General features: G+C 39.9%; 1 protein-coding gene across 3 annotated transcripts in view; it reads right to left on the bottom strand.

The window, feature by feature from the left end:
* Positions 1–388: 388 nt before the first annotated feature.
* The window catches only part of LOC136857901 (uncharacterized), a 79,334-nt gene continuing 51,899 nt past the window's right edge, over positions 389–27,823 (bottom strand). For all 3 annotated transcript variants that reach the window (XM_068225338.1, XM_068225337.1, XM_067136955.2), the window contains 4 exons: positions 25,146–25,445; positions 21,176–21,493; positions 6,070–6,197; positions 389–550 (listed from right to left, as the gene is read on the bottom strand). In XM_068225338.1, coding sequence (XP_068081439.1) covers positions 509–550; positions 6,070–6,197; positions 21,176–21,493; positions 25,146–25,445 — 788 coding nt within the window. In that variant the 3' untranslated portion in view covers positions 389–508. The remainder of the gene's footprint in view (positions 551–6,069; positions 6,198–21,175; positions 21,494–25,145; positions 25,446–27,823) is intronic.

Consider the following 27,823-nt stretch of genomic DNA (forward strand, 5'->3'; position numbering starts at 1 on the left):
CCTCTAGTAACCTACAGATTTGTTCCTCTTCTTCAGTGTTCATTTTTAGACTAACACTGAAACAAATTGCATATAGCTAAGAATATTCCACTACTCCAAGAAGACATCACTCTGGAATAAACTGAATCGCTGAATAACGACAACTCTGAAAAGAACTGCACAAAGTGGAAACGACCAAGTTGGTAAACAATTGCATCTGGAGCTTCAACAAGACAAGATAAACTTACAACAATCATAGCTGCAAACAGTGGATGAGTTCATTGGGAGATATGAGGAGGAGATGGAGATAATATGAAATAAAACCTTTCTCTATCCACTCAAAAGGACCATGTGTAACACCTCAAGCATTAAATCATCATTTATAAATCACAATAAAGGAAGATAAAGCTCCAGTCAGAAATGTTTATTAATAAATATCAGTAGCTACATATCTTTTCATCCCTCACAAAAAGTGTTCAAGGTCATTACCATATCACTCCTGGTTCACAGGATAAGTCTCCTGTTACTTTCATACTGGCATCATCTCTACCTCCTCAGAGGCTGCTTCCTCCTGCAACAATAGCATCAATATTACTCATGATAAGGTGCTATAGCACTTGATCAGTCTAACTTAAAATGTTGGAGCAAGTTTGCTCATACACTTCCACTTTCCATTTACGGTGAAAAAGTTTTGAAGTAGCTATGATCTTAGCACTGATTATTTTTACTCTATTCTTTCCCCTTTACAACACCAACTTGCAAGCTGATATGATGTCAGCGGAGCAGCACTGAAGCCCTAGTTGAGGACATCCACCATCCTACCACCAAACATTACTGCCGATGAGGGTCCCATGGCAGAAATAGTCAGGATTCAAAGCTGAGATACTCATGTTGGGAAAGTGTGAAAATGAATGTCCCAGTGCATCTACCAATAAACAATTTTGCATAATACAGTAGTCACTTATTGTAAACTCTCTGTTCTTATACTAATTTAGATATGTTCTTTTAGTTTAGACAGAGTGATTGTAATTCAATGTGTGTAATTTTAAAGACATATTCGTCGTTGAATTTTACACTGATTCAACTCATTACACCTTAGTACAAATTAATAGTTTATCACACAGAGAAGCCTGAAGTTGGGAACTGCCCATACTCTCATTCATCATCAGCCAGGCTGAGTGGCTCAGACAGTTGAAGCGCTGGCCTTCTGACCCCAACTTGGCAGGTTCGATCCTGGCTCAGTCCGGTGGTATTTGAAGGTGCTCAAATATGACAGCCTCATGTCGGTAGATTTAATGGCACGTAAAAGAACTCCTGCGGGACTAAATTCCGGCACCTCAGTGTCTCCAAAAATCGTAAAAGTAGTTAGTGGAACGTAAAGCAAATAACGTTGTTGTTGTTATTATTTATTCATCACCAGATGGCTCATTGTATAGGAAGAGAGAGAAAAGGACTTAGTTTGTGATATTTGAAGCCATTTCTTTTCAGTTTAACTCAGTTTATTGTTGGGTTATTCAGTCTGTCAAAAGTAATTTGTGAATAAATACATTTAGAAACTATTTATTCATACGTTAGTTTTGACAGACTGAAGCAAACAATAATTTTTAAAAAGGGACACAGTACAAATATATTCAAAAGACTAGAGTAAAAAAAAAAAAAAAAAAAAGAATGAATTCAGTAACAGGTGCACACAGGTGATGAGAAAACACGCAAGTGAACCATCTAGTAATGAGGAGAGTATGAATTTGAAAAAAAAAAAAAAAAAAAAAAAAAAAAAGAAACACAGTAGTGACAATGAAAGACAGGGACCAGTATAAATCTTTAATGATTGGCAACCATGTATTGTTTAATTGATAGCCAGATTCCTTGTTGATTTTTATGTATTTCTACCATTTCTCATATGATCCTAGACTTGCAGTGCTTTGTGTGGGAAAGAGCTCGAACATCCTGGAACATGACATCATGGCCCATCAGCTATTACTGATTTGTCTAACTAGTTGAGACAGTTTCCTTGATGTGAGTACCAATGGACCAGCATGTTTGGCCAATGTATACCTTGCTGCAAGTACAGGGAATTTTGTACACCCCAGGGTGTAATAATGGGGGAAATTTGTCCTCGTTTTTACCTAAACGGTAACCAATTTTTGTAATGTTGCCAAACTTTGTGTTTGCAGAAGATCTTCGCAATTCTTTCCCCGATGACTACACAATTTTTTCCTTTTTTAATCACTTTTCTTTTCTTTTCTTCATCATCTCTATTCTACTCTCCTGTCCTTGTCTTTCATTTGTTGCATTTCATTTTATATTTATATTCCTCCTCCCATAATTCTTTATTAGTATGATGACCCTGCTGTCTATTCCGATGTATTGAACATGAAACATCTTACTTTGAGCTAAGATGGCATTGTCACTTCCCACTCAGAAGGCTAGCACTCAGTGAGCCATTTAATGACGAACAAGAGAATCACTTACAATAGACCAACGGTCAAGTATTTTCAAGTTCAAACTGTCATTGTTAGAGGAGTCTTAGTCATGGACAGACATGTTTCTGTACTGAAGACACCGGAACGAAGTCTCTGCAAACTGTAAAGAATTTGTCATTGTTTTCTTTGAAATGGCAAAATCCCAAAAGGTTGTCATGTCTAGGGCAATAATAATTACACAACACATAATAATTGCTTTACAAGAAAATTAATATTCTTTACAAAAGTGCTACATGAAAAGATACACATGAAGATCAGTTCTTCATAAGTTCACAATAAATGTTTCCATCAACATTGCTTTGTTTGCAAACACAAGCCATCTTGTCAGTAAGACAGCTAACAAGTGGAGGTCAGTGAATCTGATGCACCCAAACACCTTGCTTGCGGCATCTGTGAGATCCTTACTTAGTTGCCAGGTAAAAACAAAACAAAAATTTATAACGTTTTTGTTTACATACACAGAAAAAAATATTTTTATTGTAATCACCTTCACCACTGAGTGAGTGATAAAGTGGAATGAAGGTTTACTGTGTTCTACTTTGTTTTAATTGTTTCCCTTTTATTTAATGTTATTGTAACAAGATATTGCAAACATGAAGACCAAATCTTTTGTTGTCATATGCACATTTTCAAATTAACAAAGTACAGGTAAATGTCAAGCGTTATGTGATTGTTATTGCTCTGATGATAATGATGATGATGCTTGTTGTTTAAATATTAATATTCCGTCTCATCCTTGACAACATAATTTACAAAAATGTTTCTTCGATAAACTTCCGGATCAAATATTGCTTTGCATCATGATTATATTTTTCATTATGTATTCATTTGGTTTGTCTTGTTTCATTTTCAATTGTCACCAAGAGGTAATAAACCTTTATTTTAGCAGATATTTGGATTCTCATTTGTAGTAGTTAGGTGCTACCCTTCTCCTGCCCTTGTAGGCCCATAAGTTTAAAATACCATTAACAGCATGGACTGAATTCAACCATGAGCAAATGTCAGAGCAGGTTGATGAATGCAATCTGATAGGAAAGACAAGAAAGGACAAATTAACAAATGAGGATATCAGGAAGGAAATCAGGATGGAAAAGCTTTCCAGCAAAATGGAAAGAAAGAAACTGAAAAAGTTTGGACACATTACAAGAACGGAAGATGGAAGGATACCAAAGCACATGATCGAGGCAAACATTGAAGGCAGAAGAAAAAGAGGTAGACCCTGGCTGAGGTGGTTGGACTTGATAAGAACAGCATAATAAAAACAAATCTGTACTGAGTGAGTGAGTGAGTGAGTGTTCATTTATTTTCCCTGGCAAGATTAAGGCATTCAGGCCTTCTCTTCGATCTACCAGGCACAGAATTAAACATATGTACAATATGATGGCTGAATACGTATTAACATATGTATAGTAAAACAGTCGTGAAAGAAGAAACATTGCTTAAGATTAATAAACTATATGTAAAAAAGAAAATAGGTAGTACATGAAATTTACTAACATTTGATTAAAAAAAAGGATTAAGAATTTTAAATTAATCTTCTACCAAGGCATCTGTGAAAATAGAATGGTTGTGAGTAGCTGCACCAAGTTTGTATAGGATCCTTATTGGTGCATAAAATGTCTCCAAAGAGCTTCTTTGAAAGTGCGAATAGCACTTATCCATCTGATACTTTCACGAAGGAGTTTCCACTCATGGCAGGTGAGTACTGTGAATGAATTATTGTAAATGGCAGTTCTGTGGGTAGATAAAGCAGGGATGGAATTATTAGTAGATCTAGTGTTAAGGCTGTAATAGGATGAGAGGTATTTGAAATATGAAGTAAGGTATTATGGCTCTGAAGAATGAAGGTCTTTATGGAGATTGCACAAGGTATGCACAGTGCAATGGATTTCTAGTATGGGCAAATATAGGTGGTTGTATGAAGTAATTACATGTTTAGAAACACATGCATTTTGACCACATTGCAATTTGCTCAATAACTTGTGACCAGCTTCTCTATAAATTGCATCACAATAGTCAAAATGCTTTTAACAGCATTATTTTTAAGTTTTCATAAAATAAGTATTTATACCTGTGCAACATGTGCAATGCAGAGAATGTTTTCTGAGTGATATTTGTAACATGCATTATCCATGACATGTTATCAATGAATGTAAATTCTAAGTCTTTTACTGATGGTATGAATGGTATGTTAGTATTACATAACATTACAGATGGAATCTCACGTTGATTGGACTTAACAAGTAACTACAGATATCTAAGGATGATGGCTTGGATTTTTTCTGGGTTTAACATAAGACCACATGTGGATGGAGGTAACTGGGTGTTTCCACAAGAAAGAAGTTTATGTTTTTTGTTCTTTTGACAGTTGAAGGTTTTCCTATTTCTTATCACAAGGAGAACCCATAGGAACACAATACGGATACACAACACTCAACTGAAAACAGATAAAATTTGGTTTAGAGAGGAGATTAAATTCCTCCAAAGAAAGAAATCCTTTTTTTTTTTTAAATAACAGATTGTATGAAACCCATGTATAAGTACCCATGATCACCTAGCACCATTAGATTTTTTTTTTTTGCAAGTTGCTTTACGTCGCACCGACACAGATACATCTTATGGCGACGATGGGACAGGGAAGGGCTAGGAGTGGGAAGGAAGCAGCCGTGGCTTTAATTAAGGTACAGCCCCAGCATTTGCCTGGTGTGAAAATGGGAAACCACGGAAAAACATTTTCAGGGCTGCCGACAGTGGGGTTCGAACCCACGATCTCCCAAATACTGGATACTCGCCGCACTTAAGCAACTGCAGCTATCAAGCTCGGTAGCACCATTAGAGTAGACCCCTTTTCTGCTACATGTCACCAAACAAAGCATATTAGATAAGAAATTGGAAAACCTTCAAATGTCAGAAGACCAAAAACACATAAGACAACATCTCAACATAGTTAATAAGCAGTAATGGTGATTGGATAGAGGAAGATGGGGAGAAGCCATTAATGTCCAGACCTGGCAGGAGCTGGAAAAGGGAGGTTGATGATAATGAGTATAGTAAACTCGTGTCCTCATTCGAGGTGGTGCAGCTCTTTTCAGGCACACCCCCATTGGAGGCAAGCTGCATGTACCATTTTAACCACACACCAGACCTCCTGCCATTCTTAAATTTCTGGCAGTACCGGGAATCAAACTCATACCCCCCGAGGACGGCAGCTAATAGTGCTAACCGTTATGCTATGGAGGCGGACATGGTGGGTACTTCTAAATGGGTCCTGAGGATGGCGGCTAATAGTGCTTACTTTTATGCTACAAAGGTGGACATCGTGATGATGATGGTGATGAACTATATTTTACCAATGTCTGGTCAGATGATAATGATTTCAATTCACATAGCGAACCTGAGATTTCCAGTAGAGGACTGATTATATTGGAATTGTGTATATTTAGTCTTCATCATTTTACAGTTCCAGTTTCCCTGGTACTGTTGGGTACAGTTTAGTGCCAGTCAAAATGTATTTGGTTGTACACATTTCTATAGTTCCTCTGTATGAGCCAATAGGTTTGGAATTAACTGAAATAAATAATAATACTTTTCAAAAAGTCACTCTAACCTGTTCCCTAGCTATCCGTCGTCGCTGCCTTCTATTCCGACGGGCTGCCAGAACCATTCCAAAAACGCAGACCAAAGCTAGTATCAAAGCTGCAGCAGACCCCACACCAATAGAAGCAACAGAGCCATCTAGAGCACAACAAAAGTTGAATGAATGAGTGAATAAATACACTTCTCTTCCAGTCACGGATGACCACCAACTGGGGAGAGCATATTTGTTTACTGTAATCCAAATTATTACATGGAGTTTTGAATGTACTACAAAAAAACCAAAGATATTCCAATTCCTGAAATGTTACAATAATATTTGAAATACATGTTACTTACCTAATACATATCATACAGCCTTGACCAAAGACAATGAACAGAATTACCCCCCCCCCCCACAAGGCATGGATAGTGTACCAGGAAATAATTATGGGGCCAGAGCATGGGAAGGATCTCAGGAAGTGTTCGGTTTCTTATTGGAGCAGGTACAGAGATGGATAGTATCGCAGGGCGAATAGTAGATGGTAGAATCTTTTGATAATGTTTATTTAAAAAAATTTCATGAAAATCACCCTGCAGTTGAAACTTCAAACTCAAATTTTCAAGTCAATATTTCCAAAAATGCAAAATGAAATATCAATGCTGTTGTATTCAGAGACATCCACTTGATTAAAAATGTCCAAAATAAATACCACTATTTTGGAGATTATAAGCACCCTACAGTTCATCTAATATCTTTGCAATGGATTTAAATACCAAAATAACACTTTGCACATTGAATTTCATTAAGTCCATCACTTGTAATGCAAACCTACAGTTTTTCTAGTATTTTTGAAAATAATATTAACACACACTTTCATGAATAAGTTGATAGTTCAAATAAAAATATTTAATAACTTGCTGTATACTCCTACAGTTCATCTAAGTTGAGAAAATAAAATAGTGCACTTGCAAACCCAAGAGTTCATCTACGTGAAATTACTTCAAAATGATTTTTAAAAGGAATTTACAGTTCAAAAGTAAGACATGAAACTTTCCTGAATTATTTTAAATAGCAAGCTGAAATTCACACGAAGCACTTTACTGTTGTTGGAGCACTATGATTAACTGAGTGCTTTGTTAAAAGTCAGTCAGTGGGATTACTCACTCAAAATATGAGAAGATCACCTGGAATCTGCTTATAAGTGTTGGTGTTGTGCTGTCCTGCAGCTTGGTGTCTGGAACATTCTGCAGCGTGCAGCCAAGGCTCGAACTCAGCACTAGCCGCGCGACAAGTCCGTTCGGTGAAGATACCACGTTAATATCCCTCATCGACGTCCCTCGATGGGTACCATGATCGAAGAAACCACGTTAATCCCACGTTGGAAACGATGTTCGATGCAGCAGAATCTCACAACACTTTGCCAAGATTTCCATTGTTCTATTAGAGATAATGTCGGAACACGGAAAGTTCAATTGGCACTATAGAGCTTTTGATTATCGCCAAGATTTCACACCGACACAAGTCACATTAGTTTTACGGTGTTGAATATGTGACTTAGAATACCACAGTCTATACTACAGTATGATTTGTAAGTCAGGTTAACGAGGTAAGGACTTACGATCGTTTTCAACACGGCAAACACAGTTTTTACACACACACAGTTTACGGAATTAGAATTTAACACTGTCATAGTTCATAAATCACTGATTATATCTGAAGTTCGACCATAGAATAATTATCACAGTCCATAAAACACTGGAAAAAATGTCATTAACAACAGCCTCTACAACAGTCTCTGGAATAATACTGTTCATAGATTAAGAAGATTTTATAACTGAATTTGCACAACACAAGTCCGTACGACTTAATATTGTCATAAAAAGTTCTTAATATTCTGTGAGTTTCTTGTAGTAGAGATCAAAAGTTCGAGTAAATGCACGAAAAAGTAGTCACTTTTAGCCTAGCTATTTGTTGAATGTTTAGTGGAAAAGTGTCTCACACAGTTCACAATTGTACTAGTGTAGGAGAAATGTGCCTCAGAATCATTAAAATGGTCACAAATTAGAAGTTTAGTTTATCACATGCAATGTCTTAGAATTCTGTCACAGTCAATGATAAAGTTCAGAATTACGTGAAAATGACAAAGTCCACAATATCGTTTACTGATAAATGAAATACTTGGTACTTCAATTCACAATTTCTATTACACTTCACTCGGTCAGCACATTCCTAAATATTCTATAACGACGATTTAGTCAGAGAAAATCTTAGAATATTTCCTTCGTCGCGACGCCACAGAAACTTTACTTGCGACGTCTTCACACAATTTCAAAGTGTTCGAGTGTGACTTCTACGTCCTCGCGGATCGCGACGGAGCATACTGTCCTTCTGTCATAATCACAGAACACACTGACTATACACTCAGTTCAATGACCTATTTATACCTGGCTGCGAGCAGCGCTCGGAATCAGGTGATGAAGGGGTGATAATACTTTCCAAACTTTAACTTGTTATATCTTGGAAACCATTGGACCAATTGATCTCAAATATGCAGGGATTTACTTTCAGAATATTGGCTACAATTTAGTGTTGGTCTCATGTTAATTGATCCAGGCGTTAAAAAGTTCAAAAAATACTTTTGAGAGGATTCTGAGGGGAGGGAAGCTACAGGCAGTGCTGACGTCACTTGACCTTGCTTCACTCCTGTGGTCTTCCGCACGCAGTGCAGTGAGAACAAGAACATTCTTTCGCACAGCTGTTCGTGTATCGGGACTTAGCCGTTCGTTCATAAATAAAGATTTATAACTCGTATGTGCCAGGGCCTATGTCTTCCTGGTACAATAGGAAAGGGCTAGGAGTGGGGAGGAAGCGAGGTACAGCCCCAGCATGTTCCTGGTGTTAAAATGGGAAACCACAGGGCTCGAATGTAAGCTGATAGCTACGTGACCCTCAGCCACTTGCTCGGTGATTATGGCTCGTGAGTTCCTGTAGAGATATATACTAATTTATGAAGCATGGATAATGGCTGAGTAACCTGAAAACTGGTCCTGATAGTGATATATCATTCACTAGGAAGCAGAAAAGTGGCTGAGGTGAAGCTATAGTTGAAAGTTACTAATAGCCTCTTCAGTCAATTTAGTACCTTTCCTTCCCCTTTGCAATCTCCTAAGATGAAATATAATTATATTCTATATACCAATTCTCCAGCTTTATTCACTCTCTTTACTCAAATTCACATGCTCTTTAATGCTGCTCTCAGTAATGAAATACAGTATTACCCCCACTTTTAGGTTCCCACATTTTACATACTCCCAATGTTTACAACATTTTTTTGTTGATTTCCTCAGATGCCCTACACTCGCAATGTATTAACAAATTTACATTTGCAACATTTTATGCTTCCCACCATTTATGCCATGTCAGGCTGTTCCAGACAGGAAAAAGTCAAAGTAAAATGGTGTCGCAACTAACTAAAAAATGAAATGGCGTATGGCTTTTAGTGTCGGGAGTGTTCGAGGACAAGTTTGGTCCGCCAGTATTCAGGCAATCTTGAGATCCATCCTTCTCTGCCCAGCACCTCAACTTCCACACCCTGCTGTGTATCTCACCTTACCTTTGGTCCTGCAATCCCAGATATCTACGATACAAGTCTAGGATGCCTACCACTTGAGGAATCTTCCGAGCCTTCATGTGTAGCCTCTTCTGTTACTGATTCAGTTATTAATGATACTGATGCAGGAAGTACCTCATTATCAACTGGCTCAGGAAAGAGAAAAAGGAAGAAGTTGATCTTGTCTCTGCTGAAGATGCGTACTAAGGCAGAGTTAACTCCTTTAATGGGGAATCTTTTGAATTATGGTCAGATGAGAGACAAGGCCTTCTTTTGGTTGCAAACGAGTATTGGGCTAAGAAAAAGGAGCTGAGAGATATTTCCTTTTCTAAGAGTAAGCGATTTTTATGGAGGCATATGTGTACTTCCGCAGCTACTATTTTCACGTCACAATTACGTTGCTCGAAGAAGAGACCATGGGGACCGTAGAAGAGAAGATCTTAGCGCTGTCTATTTACAAGAGGAGCCAAAAATGTTACGCAGTCCTGAGTAAAGTTATAAAATGACACTGCAATCCTTGAATAATTCTGTGCCCTTCACTGCTGGGATCAATGATGCCATCTTCACCACACTCAAGCATTCACTCAAGGAAATGTCGGATCATGACAGACTGTGCTACCTCATCTTTGACAAGATGTCACTGAGAGAGGGCCTGTGTTACAATTAGAAATTTGATTGCATTGATGGTTTGGAGGATCGTGGACACCTGGTGTTCATGCTTCGTGGACTGGTACGGAAGTGGAAGCAGCCCATTGCTTTTTACTTCAGTAACAGTGGGATGTCATTGGTGTACCTAAGCAAGCTCATCCTAGAGGTACTCGGTGCTTGTTTTGATGCTGGAACTAATGTCATGGCCACGGAGAGTGATCTTGGTTCCAGCAACAGAGCAGCAATGAATGAGCTTACTGGAAGGAAGTTTTCATCAACTGATGATCTGGTTTTCTCCTTCTCAGGCAGGAGCACTGTCACCATTCTTCACCCTCCCCATCTCTTTAAGAGTGCTCAGAACAGTCTTTTGAGATATGATGCAAAATTTGTTGTCACAACTACCAGTTTGCAGTTTGAAGTTGTGGCAAGCTGGAAGCACACAGAGGCAGTATATGAGGATGACAAGAAATTTTGAATTCATATACTCAAGAAACTGACTGATACACACATAGCACCTGATTCCCATGCCAAGATGAACACCAGCATTGCTGCCCGTGTCCTCAGTAACTCTGTCGCTGGAGCCTTGCGAAATGGAGTTCGAACAGGTTAGCTTCTGTAAATATTGAATTTTCATGACCGCATTGTAATTGAAATCGACTTTCAACCTATTAGGTCGTGTTATGTACATTCAGTACGCGTTAAAGAGATGTTAAGTACGGAAAAAAATGGCCAACTGGACACCAGTGGGATCCGAACCTACAACCTCCTGATTTCACGTCAGTTGCTCTACCAATTGAGCTATGGTGGCCTAGGCCATTATTCATTAACTTGGCCCTCAACAGGCAACTTAAACCCACTCTACAGTGTGATGGCAGTAGTGCCAGACCTGTAGCTTAGATCCTTTCCAAGAGAACAAAGATGGCCTAGGCCACCATAGCTCAATTGGTAGAGCAACCAATGCGAAATAGGGAGGTTGTTGTTTTAGATCCCACTGGTGCCCAGTTGGCCATTTTTGTTCTGTACTTAACACCTCTTCAACACATACTGAACATATGTAACACGACCTAATAGGTTGAAAGTTGATTTCGATTAGGTTAGGATCTATTTCTTATGGAATTTTAAATGTACAGGTTATAGAAAATTATTCCTAACAATTAATATTTAATGTCTAGTTTCATTCATTATATTATTATTTGTTTCAGGCCTCTTGCCATCGGGTGGCCTTTCGACCTCAGAATACTGCAAACTTTTTGACGACTTAATGGACTCCTTCAATGGATGAGTGAGTACAATTGTAGCATATTTCTTATAACAGAAATGAGCAAGTACACCTAGGTAACAGAAAGTTACTAATATTTGTCACATATTACTGACTTGGTTTATTTTTTACTTACTTACGGACGGAGCTCCACTCAAAGTGCGGTTGGGAGGTAACAGTCCACTTTGGAAGATGTGGGAAGAAGCCTTAAAAAGTTTGGAATCTTTGCATTTTTTAAATCCTTCCAGTGCTGTAGGTCAGTCTCCAAAAGAGAAGAAAATGCCCTTCCAGCTTGCTTAAATTATATCCATTAATGCTATGAAGCTTTTATGGACAAATATCAAGTCTTTCAACGCACCTGTGAGAACCTGGCTGCTGAGGTTTGCTATTTGTAGCTCAGGTATCTTAATCAGGATGGTCTTGAAAATGTGTTTGGGTTAATTCGATCACATTGTGGTTGCAGTGATCATCCCACAATGTGGCAGTTTGTAGATGCACTGAAGACCTGCATCATCAATGGTCTGGCCTTTGGAGACATCCTGCATGGTTCCAATTGCATAAACAATGATGCAGAGCTTCTGTCCAATTTACGACAGTTCCTCTGTGGTAGTCATGAACCTGATGTGCCTAAAGACAACAATATACCTACTTCCAAGCCTTGGTCCCTGCAAGAGTTGCAGGTCTGTTTTGTGTTGTGCTGACACAGATACTTTTCTGCATGATGTCATTGACTCTTGAGAGGGCCCCAATCAAAGACGTTTGACATATTCGTTGGAAAGTCTCATTTCTACTGTTGCTTGGGGCATGACTTTTGTTGGGAAAATACTTGATGCAGATCAAAAGATGGCAGAATTAATTAAAACTCTAGCAGGGAATTTGGAAAAAGAGATTGAATTTTCTTGGCTATCTAATGTTAGCTGTGGCCATGGTAACATTTCACTGCAGAAGTTTCTGAGAGTTCTTTGCCTCATCTGTATAACTTGGTGGTGTACCCAGTACAATAGGGAAGTCAAAGAATCTCCTAAACTTCAGCATACCGGGCGAGTTGGCCGTGCGCGTAGAGGCGCGCGGCTGTGAGCTTGCATCCGGCAGATAGTAGGTTCGAATCCCACTATCGGCAGCCCTGAAGATGGTTTTCCGTGGTTTCCCATTTTCACACCAGGCAAATGCTGGGGCTTTACCTTAATTAAGGCCACGGCCGCTTCCTTCCAACTCCTAGGCCTTTCCTATCCCATTGTCGCCATAAGACCTATCTGTGTCGGTGCGACGTAAAGCCCCTAGCAAAAAAAAAAAACCTCAGCACAAACTAAAAAAACTCAATGTATTATGAGATTTAACGGTTCCCTATCTTGTTAGTCCAGTTTTAAAAAATTGTGATAAAACTGACAAAAAACAATATAGACCAGTTAGAATTTCTTCTCATATTTCCAAAATTTTTGACTCAATAACTCTTGACAAGATCACACTTCTCTTTAGAAACATCATCATTGATGAACAACACAGATTCTTTTCAGGACGGTTAACCTGTAGCAATTTTCTTTTATTCTGTCAGTTCCTTTTAGATGCAACAGAGAACCACTCTCAGGTGGACTGCATTTATACAGACTTTTCAAAAGCTTTTGACACTGTTCACCACAATATATTGCTGCAAAAACTAACAGGTTACGGAATTAATGGGCCTCTCCTCTCCGGGTTTGAATCATATCTTAAAAATCGCCTACAGATTGTTAAAATAAGGAATCATTTTTCTGTGCCTATTATTGTTACCAGTGGAGTTACTCAAGGGTATCACCTTGCTCCCTTCCTTTTTACTCTCTACATAAATGACATTACAAATATACTTAAGGATTGAGAATTGCTTTTCTTTGCTGACGATACAAAAAAAATTATGCAAATTAATTGTCCACTTGACTGTTTAAAACTTCAAGAAGATTTACATCATCCAGAAATGTACTGTATTCAAAATGGGTTGAAACTTAACCATGAAAAATGTAAATTAATATTTTTTTTTTTTTAAAGAAGAAAATATAATTTCAGTACAAATTTAGTAATAACAACATTCTATCTCCTGTTTCAAAAGTTAATGACCTTGGTATTTTATTCAGTTACAACCTATCATTTAATGAACATATTGAAAATATTTCAAACCTATCGATTGTTGTATGTATCTATGGTACGCCGTATACTTCAATACAGCACACCTGCATGGAACCCTTCTCATCAGACCTCTATCCATAGATTAGATTCAGTACAACATGAATTTCTTCGTTTGCATTCATTTAGAGCAGGATTCTCATATGAAAATGTTGATTTTGCAGCCCTACAACAGTCTTTAAATCTGCATAGTCTGTCACAATGCTATGAATTCTTGGATACACTTTTCATTTTTAAACTGCTCCGGTCCGTGGTGAATTGCTCACAACTCCTTGAAAAAATTAACTTACACATACCAGACAGATGCACGAGGTTTAAGAATACATTGTCTACAAATTGGCATAGAACGAACTATGCATTCAATGGGCCAATTGAACGAATGTCAAGATTTCTAAACAAAGTGGATATTGATATATTTAACTGCTCATTGTCAAAATTTGGAAATCGCTTACACAATCTCCAGAAGTGTCTATTAGTTTCCTGCACTTACTTGTACTATAACCTGTGTATATATTTGTACATCCTTTTCTTCTTATACTTCACTTCCCTTTCTTTTTAGTGTGTGTTCTTTTTGTTTATTTTTCTATATTGTGTGTAAAATGGTATTACTGTTAATAAAGTATTATTATTGTCAGTAGGCTATCTGTCTCAATCTGGTACTGGAAGTTTTACATTGTATATATCATACGTGTTTCACCATGGGATGCTACTGAAGGTTCTTTATATTAGGAATTCATATTTTGGAAGGTTCAATTCCAGAGAAATACACTACACTTGCAGTTCCACACCCTGTTCTAGTGGTTAGATGAGTGGTGGTAGTGATTATTGTTTTCGGGGAAGTACATCTAAGCAACCATCCAAATTTTGAAGAGTATATTACCAGCTTTATCAACTTAACACTCACTTGGTAGTATTACCATGTTTTGGCTTCCCTTGTGGCAATTTAATTAAAAGGAACCATTAAAGTGAAGTAATGCAGTGAAGTGATATTTTCTTCTCTTTGATACTGTTCTTACAGTTCCTTCATGGCTACAGATTTATTCATAAAACACAAAAGAAGGCAGCAACTTTGTACTTTTATGTGACTGGTGATATGATCACACCCATGAGACCTCGAGTTCTTCTTGGAATCCAAACCCGAGGAACATGACTTTCCATGTAAATAAGTCATATGTTCACTGAACACAGTCACAGTTGTCACCTTCATCACAAAGTCATGTCATCGGTTATAACAACCCTGTGTGAAGTGTTCTGAAGTGTTTTTAAAACATAAATGACCTACAGAAGTGGTACCTACTATGGATAATATTATTTCCAACCTATGTGAATTTTGTGCAGGAATATTGTGGTTTGATATGTATTAATCAAACTTATCATCATAAGTGTCAAAATTGCCATGTGAAATGTCGGTGATGTGTGACACTGTGTTTCTGATATGTAATAGAAAAATGTTCACATTAACATCAACGGTTAAAATTTTACTTGCCCAGCAAATTGACATGTATTGTGCACTAACCGTTGTGCTGAAGATCTTGACATTAGTCAATGTGTCCAACCCCTTTGATAAATCAGGTGTTTACAGGTTTCACTGTAATGACTGCTCCAGCGTATACATTGGGCAAACAGGGAGATCTTTCAAAATTAGATAAAACGAGCATGTAAATGCTGTTAAATACAAGAGATTTTCGGCAATAGGCCAGCATATACAGAACTATGAACATGGCTTTCATAGCATCAATAACGATTTGGACATTATTGAAATAATGAACAAAGGTCTACTACTAGGCCTCACAGAGCAATATTTTATTTTATTGGATCAGTATTACAACCCCAACTACAATTTCAATGAACTGTCCAGAAAATCCACATTTTATTTGATATGCTTATTTCAGATATAAATAATTTTAAAATACCTAAAGATCAATCGGTTCACAAAACAATATGTAACACACTGACCTACTACCCCCGGAATCCACGCCCTCCTGCTACCGCAACCTCCCCTCCCCCTACTTAACACGCCCCGCCTAACAGCTGATGCTTGCAAGCTGTCCCTTGACACTCTGCATCGCAGTTCCTCACTAACTCTATGCTTCTCAACTTGGTGTTCGAGGTGAGTTTCCTTCCTTACTATTCTTTTTACAAAGCACTTTCTCTGTTTCTGATTCAGTAATGCTAACATACAGTTCAAAAATACGTTTCTACTTTTAGGTCCGTGTTGGTTCGAGATCATTCTAAACTCATTCAAATCCACCTGAAAATTGAAATTTTCAAGATATCTCGTCAATCAACGCACGGCTTCAGCCCCACATTAATAGTGGATCAACATTGAAATACAGAGCTAATACTTATAGCACTTCATCATATTTTAAGCTGTTTTAGAGCAACTGTACAAGGACTGTGACATTAGATCTTTTATTCTAATGGAAGAAAATCGGTACATTATAGATGGTTCTTAGATTACATATTATGAGGAACTGTTTCGTGTTAAAAAACGGACTATGATAAGTTATGTTGCCCATGTAAAGAGAATACTATTCTGGAAATCAGCTGTTACTTTAGCATTTTAGAAAGTGCCTAATGACCTAAATTTTTTAAAGGAATGCTCTTATTACTCTTTAAGGCTAGTTGTACATACTTTATAGCTGTATGAGTTTTGCCCTACAAGAAAGATTTGATCAAAACTGGGTGTTACAATTAGTTTTATAATAGTTACAACAAATCGATAACGCAAAGAGCTTTAAAAAATATATATAAATGTTTTATGATGTGTCTATTATTCCACAAGGATTAATCTAGTCTCTGTATTTTAATCATATCCATTTTAAGTCATATACGTAATTGTAAAACTTACAACTTAGCATAGTAGGCTTTGTTCATGTTCTTACACTGGTGCAAGTATTTCATGTAGCTGTTTATAAAAGCCTTCCAACAATTTTCTAGGCTGATGATGGCACAGGAAAATGCCAAAACTGGTCCCATAATGACAGATAATAAATATGTGATATTCTAATAATTTCACTATTTTATTGTATTGAACAGGTAGAAACCTGGCGCTCTATCCGGAAGACAAAGACAAGACGGCATTCTCAACCAGTCAAGGGCTTTAACAGTTCACTGTGATGCCCTTCGGTCTCTGCAACGCACCGGCGACCTTGAAGCAACTGATGGAGTCTGTACTGAGGGGACTAACTCACGATGCCTGCCTTGTATATCTGGATGATATAATTATTCTGGGACACACGTTCAGAGAGCATGTTGAGAACCTGAGGAGTGTGTTCCACTTTCTGTAACTGTAAAGTGATACCAGCCAACAGCGAGATGATGGTTACAGCACGGTTAGAGGAACCCATACAAGGGGACAGCATGCTCGTAAACAGGATCGCCAACCGCCGATCAAGGCCTCTACCTGGCCAGGACGCTCATTCCGGCATGAACCTGCGTGCCAGTACGTATTTAGAATTCAACGTCGCGGAAGCAGAGGATAATTAACAGTACCGAGCTCAGGACTTACGAACCAGTTACGTGCGTCATGCCAGTGGAAGATGAAGACGCACAGGCCCTGGGAGCAGGCAAAGGATCGGATAAGCTCCGGATGATTATATCCGATGCCCGGAAACATTTGGAGGCAAGACAGCTCAGGGAGCTTAAAGAACTAATCAATGAGTTTACGGACATCTTCACTGCGACCGGAAGAGACTACAGAAAGATGAATAGAGTGTACCATCACATTAACACCGGCAATGCCGCTCCAATCCGACAGCCACCTCATAGGGTACCCCTGGCAAAAAGGGCAGAAATCGACCAGATGCTGGCTGACATGAAGCAGCGGGGAGTCATCGAGGAGTCAAACAGCCCATGGTCATCGCCAATGGTCCTGATGAAAAAGAACAGTGAGCTCCACTTCTGCGTCGATTACCACAAGTTGAACGACGTCATGAAGAAGGACTCTTTCCCGTTACCTCGGATAGATGACACCCTGGACACGTTATCTGAAGCCCAGTGGTTTTCGACTTTAGATCTGAAGTCTGGGAACTGGCAAGTGGCGCTCCATCCGGAAGACAAAGACAAGACGGCATTCTCAACCAGTCAAGGGCTCTACCAGTTCACTGTGATGCCCTTCGGTCTCTGCAACGCACCGGCGACCTTCAAGCAACTGATGGAGTCTGTACTGAGGTGACTAACTCACGATGCCTGCCTTGTATATCTGGATGATATAATTATTGTGGGACACACGTTCAGAGAGCATGTTGAGAACCTGAGGAGTGTGTTCCAGAGGTCACGTGGGGCTCACCTAAAGTTAAATCCTGGAAAATGCCACCTGTTTCAGAAGGCGGTGCGCTACCTGAGCCACATAGTGTCATCGGAGGGAGTAGCCACAGATCCAGAGAAGTTAGGAGCTGTCAGGGACTGGCCGGCGCCAAAGGACAAGCAAGAACCAATGAATTTCCTTGGCCTTTGCATGTACTCCCGCAGATTTATAGCTGGCTATGCAGACATCATAAAGCCCCTTATGTGGCTCACCGAAGAGGGGAGGCCTTTCCAATGGTCAAGCGAGGCGGAGGATGCCTTCCGTATGCTGAAGGAGTCCCTGTATACGGCACCCATCCTAAGATATCCCAAGCCCGGGGAGAAGTTTGTCATAGACACCGATGCCAGCGATGTGGGAACTGGTGGGGTGCTGTCCCAAGGACAAGACAGACAGGAGAAGGTGATCACCTATTTCAGCAAGATGTTATCGAAAGCTGAGAGAAATTACTGCCTGATGCATCGGGAATTGCTGGCCATCGTGAAGACCTTGGAGCACTTCCACAAGTATCTGTATGGGCAGCCTTTCCATCTATGCACTGACCACTGTGCATTGACCTGGCTCCTAAGCTTCAGAAACCTAGAAGGACAGACAGCTCGCTGGGTACAACGCCTTCAGGAGTACGACTTCATCACCGAGCACCGACAAGGAAGGAACCACTGCAACACTGACGCTCTATCCAGAAGACCGTGCCTTGAGAACTGTGCACACTGCCAGAAAGTTGAGGGAAAGGCGGGCATCGTGGACGTCCGGGCCGTGAGGGCCACCACCGCTGAAAGATGGGATCGGGAAGCCCTCAGGATAAAGCAACTGAAGGATGATGACATCAGGCTGATCTTACGGGAAGTAGAGTCAGGGCAAAGACCGGAATGGAAAGACATTGCCGAACCCAGTCCAACCTATAAGGCGTACTGGGCCCAGTGGTAGTCTCTCATGGTTAGTGATAGAGTACTTACCCACGTGTAGGAATCGACCGATGGAAAGAAGCACATTGCTCAGCTGATAATTCCCAGGAGCATGAGAAAAGACGTGCTGACTGAGTTGCAGGCAGGCACTACTGCCGGCCACTTGGAAGTGAATAAGACCCTAGATCATGACCGACAGCGTTACTACTGGGTGCACCTGAGGAATGATCTTGAGAGGATGTGCCAGCTGTGTGACACCTGCGCGGCGAGCTGGGACCCACGTACCAGGAGTAGGGGCCAGACGATGCAGTACAACGTTGGAGCACCTTTTGAAAGGATTGCCATTGATATCGCGGGATCATTCCCCGAATCTGATGCTGGAAACCGTTACCTACTCCTGGCCATGGACTACTTCACAAAGTGGCCGGAGGTCTACACCATCCCGAACCAAGAGGCAATGACAGTGGCCGACGTTCTGGTCAAGAACTTCTTCTGCCGATTTGGTGTCCCGAGGGAACTTCACAGCGACCAAGGCAGAAACTTTGAGTCCAGGCTGATGCAAGAGGTTCTGCAGTGCTTAGGAGTGCAGAAGACACGTACGACGCCTCTCCACCCTCAGTCAGATGGCATGGTGAAGCTTTTTGTGAAAACTGTCGAGGAACACCTCAGGAAAGTGGTTTTGGCACACCAGAGGGTCCCATTCTTCTTGATGGCCTACCGAGCGTCCACCCATGAGACGACACCTGTCAACATGGTCTTTGGAATGGAGCTCCGCCTGCCATGCGATCTAATGTTCGGGTCAGCACCAGATCAGCAGCAGTCAGCGACGGACTATGTATGGGAGTTGGTGGATCGGCTCAATGACATCCATGATTATGCCCAATATCATCTTAGGGTTGCCAACAACTGGATAAAAACCTGCTACAACATACTGGCAAACTCTGCAGGTTTCCAGGAAGGTGACAGAGTGTGGCTGCACTGTCTGGTGCGGACAAAAGGGAAGTCACCGAAACTGCAGCCACATATACAATCATCACCAGGATCAACGATGTTGTCGGCCTTCCCGAGGGAAGATGATGGTTGTTTACCTGGATCGTCTGGCACCGTATCGTGGAGCAGCTCGGGGCGAGCAGCCTTAAGGAGGGGGCGGTGTAATGGTTACCATGTCTGCCATGTTGGAATTTGAGAGAGGCTGGCGACGTCACCATTTGGTCCACCCATTTACTCTTAGACTCCGTAATCGGAAAAACAGAGAGAAGAAAAGAACAGTTGGAAAGTGTCGTGGCATGGATGGTAAAAATAGTGTCAAGAAAGATGATGATGATGATGCTTGTTGTTTAAAGGGGCCTAACATCGAAGGTCATCGGCCCTGTCAAGAAAGAGATCTAGAGAAGTGTGTAGTCGGAAATCCTGACTGTGTACCGAGATGTAAGTGATAATTAGAATTAGTTAATAAATCTTAGTATAGAAGCTACCAGTTTAGTGTTACGCCGCCAACTCATCACAATATTAAAACAATCTGCCTCAATACCTGCTAACCAAGACCCAGTGATATTTGATATTTGATCTATAGTTAATTTCAGCTCATCAAACTTATTTTTAATGCTACGTGCATTAATGTATATGCAACTAAAACACTTTGGTAGTTTTTTATATTGTCATAGTCTACTTCGTTCATACTAAACTTATCAATAACAACTGGTATATCAAAATCCATGCTATTTGTATAAGTAATTCACAAGAAATTCTAACTTAGCAGTATTTCTGTTCTACTTCAGTAATTCTGTGTTCATTCCCTACGTGCAAAAGTTGTACCATCTCTTGGATATAAATATTTTGCAGCTGCTGATCCACGTTGCAAAGATTATACCCTTCTGCCTCAGATTCCTACATCTCTTTGCAATTCCATCATTTTGCGGCAATAGATGGCCACAGAAATATTCTTTGAGAAGTGCCCTGATAGTCCAGCTCTACGATATTCAGTGTTCATTTCAGAATGCTGGCTTGCACTATTTCCTCATTTTTCCACCTGTATATAAATCTAACAATGATCTTCTTTGAATATTATTTTCTATAAACAATGTGAATGCAAAACTTCTACCAGTTGCTATTTTTTAATTTAACTTTCTAAAATTGTGTTATAGTGATAACGTGTAAAGTGAGACCACGTATAATTAGGGATACCTGTACCTCCATAGATTACCTTACTGATCTGTATGCCCTGTGCCAATGAATAAAAGTCATGACAATCCTACCTGGAAGTCCAATAGTTATGATCTCTGATGTCTCTGTCGCCTGCCCTTGTAGTCGAGCAGCACAAGTCCACTGCCCTAAATCTTCAGCCTCAATGGTATGGAGTAACAGACCACACTCCCCTTTACTCAGCCCATGGCCATAGTAAGAATAGTGGTCAAGTAAACTGCTGTTCTCATTTACATTGAAACCATATCCATCAGGGCGAACAAATCGGCAGTACGCAAGATTAGTAGCAATGGGTACAGATTGACACAGCATAGTTAAATTGCCAGATCCAAGAGTTTTAATTACATCTTGATCAGCTGTCAAAGACTTTGCTGGAAAGAAAATAAATCCACATTACTAATCAGATAGTTTATATGTACAAGTATGCATAGAATGATATGGACAGGGAGCACATGATCTGCCCTGTCAGAGGAATTAAGAAAATGAAGTTGAAGGTGAGTTCAGTTGAAAAATACCAGAAGATATTATAGTTAATAATATTTCAGACCAATCCCAACAAAATTAGAGATGTATTTTAAAAATGAATTTGGCATATAGTTTCTAAATATGTATGCAATTAATCTGGCATGGAGAAACTCAGGATGGATCAAGGATACCTTCCAAACCAGACTTGAGTTCCTCATGAGGATCACTTTTATGATCTGTTCACCTTGATAACGTGATGTCTCTATAGAGATTAATTAATTACTGGCTAATTTCCTATTTTCCATGGCTCTTTACAACAATTATTTATCTTAAATGGACTTTGAACGTATTAAGTTGTGTTGAGTATATATGGCACATGCCAAAGAGATGTTAAATACAGAACAAAAATGGTCAAGCAGACACCAATGGAAACCGAACCTACAATATTCAGATTTCACTTCTGATGCCTGCCCAACAGAAGCCTCAATCATTCTTATTCTCTTGGCAGGGATCTGAGCAACAGGCCTAGCACTACGACGAGCACTGTCTTAGCTACATGCTGTGGGCCATATGGAATGAATTTCACATCTTATGCTGCCCAGGTTGAGCTTCAGTGGCCTTGCTAAGTTGGTATTCAGTTTTAGTAACAGGTCATGGGCTAAATCTAGATCACCTTCCTCCTTATAGGATTTGTAAACTTCTTTGCATTCATTGTTCTCTCCCGGAATATAGTCCTTGCGGTATTTCGTTGGTATATATATATATATTTTTTTTCAGTTGGGATTATGGCACCAAAAAATCTGTCATAATTTTCAGGTGTTGCTGGGATCTATCTTATTACTTTTTCTAGATCCTGAGAGAGCATTTCCCAGTTTGCCTTCTGGAAGTTCATCTTGGCCTCGAGATGGACTGAATCACCAGAATCTGAATCCCTATTTTATTATAATTGGATGGTGTTGACTGCATGGGAAATCCCCTAGGACTATTCTGGATACGTGTACAGGTTATTTTTTGAGGATCATATATTGAAAAACATAATCTGGGTTGTATTCTCTGGTCCATAGAACCAGTACAGTACGTGCTTTAGGTGTGTCCAAGACATGTGTAGAAACATTATTGTAAAAGACTGGCAGTGTAAGTGATGCTCTTCTCAGTGGTCGCCCACACAAAACCACAGCATGTCAAGATCAGCTACTGCTCGCGTTAATTAAAAGTAACAGAAATGGGAATGCAAGTGACTTGATATGTCAGCTCAGTGAGAATTATAATATCAAGGTTGATGTTACTGTTACAGTTACCGTTTCACAGAGACATTGCAAACATGGGTTGGATTCATTCTATACAAATCGCAAACCACTTTTTAATAAGGAAACTGAGAAGACTGTGGTGTAAGAACCGTTACGGTTGGCAAAAAGAAGCATGTGACGTGTCGTGTTTTCAGATGAGTGCTGCTTCAAGTTATTAAAAAAAACACATGGCACTTCAGCCCTGAAGGGCCATGGCCTACCAAGCAACCGCTGCTCAGCCTGAAGGCCCACAGATGACCAAGTGTCGTGTGGTCAGCACGATGAATCCTCACGGCCATTATTCCTGGCTCTCTAGACCATCAAGTTATTCCCTCAGAGAAAAAATTTGGATTCATTCAACATCAACAGAGAAATCCTTGCCTGCATGCACTGCACCAACAGTTCAGCAAAGTGGAGAGGCAGTAATAGTTTGGGGTTATATCACATTTGAGGGGCCTGGAGATAGTCGTTTGATGATGGGACAATTAATAGTGTGCATTACATCACAACACAAAACTGCTGGGTTAAAATTTCATTAGCAACAAGATAGTGCATCATGTCATAGATCCCAGTTAGCATCTCAGTGTCTTCTGATGTTCTCACATGGCCTACTCAAAGCCCACATCTCAATAAATCTTTGTAATTCAATGGTAATGAGATTGCATAGCAAAAGCCAAAGTCAAAGGCTCAGCTTTTCTCATCAGCAAGATCTGGCAGAGTATAACAAAGAAGGAGTCCTGTAAACTGACTCTTTGACTCCAAGCCAAAAATACTTTACAAATGAAAAATGACTTCAGATGGACCAACTGACTACTGCATATTTACCTATGTAGTGCCACATCTTAATGGAATTGTATTATTTTACATTTTGCAATAGATACTTACAAGAAAAGTTAAAATCTGATTATTATTTAAGCCGTCCGTAAAGTTTCTGGCGTAGAGGCGCGCGGCTGTGAGCTTGCATCCGGGAGATAGTAGGTTCGAATCCCACTATCGGCAGCCCTGAAGATGGTTTTCCGTGGTTTCCCATTTTCACACCAGGCAAATGCTGGGGCCGTACCTTAATTAAGGCCACGGCCACTTCCTTCCAACTCCTAGGCCTTTCCTATCCCATTGTCGCCATAAGACCTATCTGTGTCGGTGCGACGTAAAGCCCCTAGCAAAAAAAAAAAAAGTTTCTGGCAACACTGTAATAATATAACATCATCATCCTCACTTATCGATTTACTCATTTGTGAGTGTCACAGCCCCGCTGGCTTTGTCTTTGCTAGTCACATCTCTGCTGTAGCGTTGCCATCCTGGATGATCCTTGGTTTTCCTTGGGGCACATCAGAAAGATAAACTGGTGATAGGTTTCACTTGTCCCATCCATCTGGTTCAGTCCTTTCCCATGGTCTACTGTTCTCATCTTTCCTATCCATGATAAACAACTCTAGATTTTCTCCCGGTCATCTCACAATGTGTCCAAAGAACTGAAGTATTCTTTAATTGATATCAGAAGAAAGGTGTTTTAAAATCTTCAGCTCCTGAAGAATGGATGCACTGATTCTCCTTGAGGTCTAAGGCAAACATAGCATTCTATGCCAGCACCACATTTCAAAAGCATCAATGCATGTTTGTCCAAAGCCTTTACGGTCCAGGTCTCACAGCCATAGGAGAAAACAAAGAATACAATTGTTTCAATGAGATGGATATTTGTCTTTACAAAGGTAAAGTTTGAGTGTATCCTCCTTGCGTTTGTAAAGTGAAAACTGTCAATACAGAATGATTCTAATATCTTGAAATGGATATTTGTATTATTAGTAACTCTCCTGTTCTTCCAGATCTTAGTTAATTTCATCATACCAACTCATCCTAGCAAAATCCTTCTTCTTATCTCTTTCTCGGAACTTCTTGTATCATTGATAGTTGATCCAAGGTAAACAAAGTCATGCACTATATTCAGCTCTTTCAAACGACTTGTGAGCTCGACCTGTGATGCTCTGTTAGTCACCATGAGTTTTAGCTGAAATTGAGCTCCAGTCCATACTCAACACTCACTTTCTTCACTCTTGTTAGCATACCTGAAAGCTCTTCCTCACTGCTGGCAAGCAGGGTGGTGTCATCAGCAAACTGCAAGTTGTAAATTTTTCTCACACAGATTGAGATGCCTCCAACACAATCACCAAGTACCTTCCTTATATAAATTAATGTACTAGTAATATTTCCTAAATTGCATTTATAAATAATGAATACATAATATACTGGTGTGAACATTTTAAGTGCAGTTTACCTGTTATTTTCACCTTTGTGTAAGTCACCAACTCTTGTTCTGCTCCCATGTGGCATTCCCAGACTCCTGAATCTGTAAGCTTAGCAGCCATAACCATAATTCCACACTCTCCCATCTGGAGACCTCTCCCAGCATACTGATATTCTGACGTCCCATTGGTATCCAGTGGAAACAAGGAAGTTCCATTTGGATGGCGCAACCAACAGTACTTGAGACCAGCCTCGGCCCGACACATCACTATCAGCTCAGTGCCAACAACTTCTAATACCTTTTCCCTGGAGAATGTTTGTATTCCATAGCCTAAATCACACAAAAAATATATTTTGTTTAATTGGATACTTAATAAATGACTTTACGTAATGAAAAATGCAAGAATGTTATCACTATTGTCTTATTCTTAGGATATTGCCTGACAATGAAAATAACAGATAAAAACAGGAAGAGTCAGCTCGATATACATGGGTTGGTTTTTTAATAGTGGCAACTATTTTTTATTTAAATACATAGCACACTTACAAAGTTAGGCATTTTACAGGCCTTCGGAATAATTGCTGCCATTGTGTAGCACTCGTTCCCAGTGATGTGAAAGCCGTTCAATGCCGTTAAGAGTGCCTGATCTCTGGAAGTCGCAACGGAGTGGTTGGTGGCTCGGAGAATGTCATCCACTGTGCGGAAGCAGACCCCTCGAATTGGTGCTTTCATTTCAGGGATGAGATCGTAGTCGCAGGGGCTGAGATCTGGAGAATAAGTGGGGTGATAAAGCACTTCCCAGCCCCAACGAATAAACAACTCAGTCAAAGCTTTTGCTGCATGTAGCTTTGTATTGACATGCAGAATGATGTGTGGATTATTCAGGAAGTGTCCTCATTTTCTTCTTAGAGTTGCTACCAGGTTTGATTGCAAAAATGCACAGTAATACTCCACATTAATGGTATGTCCTTGGGGGATGATATGCTTTATGATAACACCATCCCAGTCATGGGCAATGATCACCATGGCCTTCACACTGGTTCCAGTCGGCCAAACCCTTACTTTTCGCAGTGACCCATGATGACGCCACTCGTTTGACTGACGTTTCAGCTGCAGTTCACAAGCTCTGGCCCAGGTCTCATACCCGCCGTAAGAAGGCCTCGCTTTTGTGGCCATAGCCCTCCAAGTGCGAACAAGCTACAAGCTGCGTCATATCGCAGCCAATTTTGATGTTCAGTCAAATCATGTGGAACCGATTTGGAGGTGATATTCCGCATTCTCAGCTTTTTTTTTTTTTTTTTTTTAAGGATTTGCAGTCGAAGGCATTAACCTTGTATTGTTGGCCAATTCACTAATTGTGGTGTTCCGATCCACCAACACTAACGCATTCACATTCTGCACACCACCATCACTTACTGCAGGAAGACCAGGCCGCGGCATGTCTGTCACATTTTGTCGGCCATCTTTGAAGGCCTTGAGCCACCATGCTGCGGTACAGTAAGGTAATGCACTTTCACCCCAAGCCTCTTGCAATCCTTCGTAACACTGCCTTGCACTGCGACCTCTAGCGCATTCAACTTTCAACCAGCTCCTCTGATCTTGCTTCAAAATCATTTCAGCTGTACTCCACGAGCACGCGCTCAAAACTGCGTTCTTGTTGTTGTCGCTGCATACGTGCATGGCATGTGGAGGGTGAGTTCAGTTACACTAAGGGAAGGTGGGTATCTAAGCTACCTCACGTATACATTATATTGCCTGGCTATGTTTCACAGCATTGTTACAGCATAGTTGCCACTATTAAAAAATCAACCCATGTATCTGTGCATCAGAGATAAAGGGCACTAGGTCACAAATATGGAACTTTACAGGAGAGTGAAAAGAATATTTTTTTAATGTTTCTTTCACTTGCTTTTTAATGAAAAGATTCACTTGACTTACAAGCCTTTTACCTCTGATATGAAAAAATAGAAACCAAAATTAGCAGAGCACTGTGTCCCTATTTGGCAAAGTAAAGTCACAATAAAATAAAAATAAAATAGAAGCTGTTACTTGAAAGCCAATTTATAACAATGTTGTTGAACTGAAATACATTAGTAAGTAAAGAAGTAAGCAATTCCATTAGAAATCTTTCTGTTATTGCAGAGATCTTTTTTTAACAAATCATTTCTGGTATTCCTTCATCTTGATGGAGAATGAAGTTCTTTGCTCTATGGACCACCTTTCTACTCCAGGTCATCTTTTCACTTTTCCAGTAGATACTTTATCCCATTTACCGAGGTCCTGAACTTACTTCGTTCTTGAACCAATGTCTCAGAGACTCCAGCCAGATCCTCCTTCACTGCTGTTGACCATGGAGTGGTACATTTCTAAATCATTAAAAGATCAAGAATTTGAGATATTCTGATGTTAGGCATTTGAGACAGATGACCACAGAACATAAGACAGCACTTCCTCATAACAAGCGAGATGTTTCAAATTTAGAGTACAGCTCTTCATTTGACCTCAGGCAATATTCGTCCTCAGTATTCTGACGTGGGCCGAGCATCTTTAATTGGAATGTCCTTTCATTTATTTGGATCCTCTCCAAGCATTCAACAGCATATAAGGCTTCAGGACATACCACACAGCTGCAGTGGAGATATTAGCCCACCATGAAATCAGTCTGAATTGATAAGTGGGTTGGCAGACGTGAAAAGCTGTTTCCATTC

This window comes from Anabrus simplex, chromosome 1 (genome assembly GCF_040414725.1).
Source record: "Anabrus simplex isolate iqAnaSimp1 chromosome 1, ASM4041472v1, whole genome shotgun sequence".
Taxonomy (NCBI): Eukaryota; Metazoa; Arthropoda; class Insecta; order Orthoptera; family Tettigoniidae; genus Anabrus; species Anabrus simplex.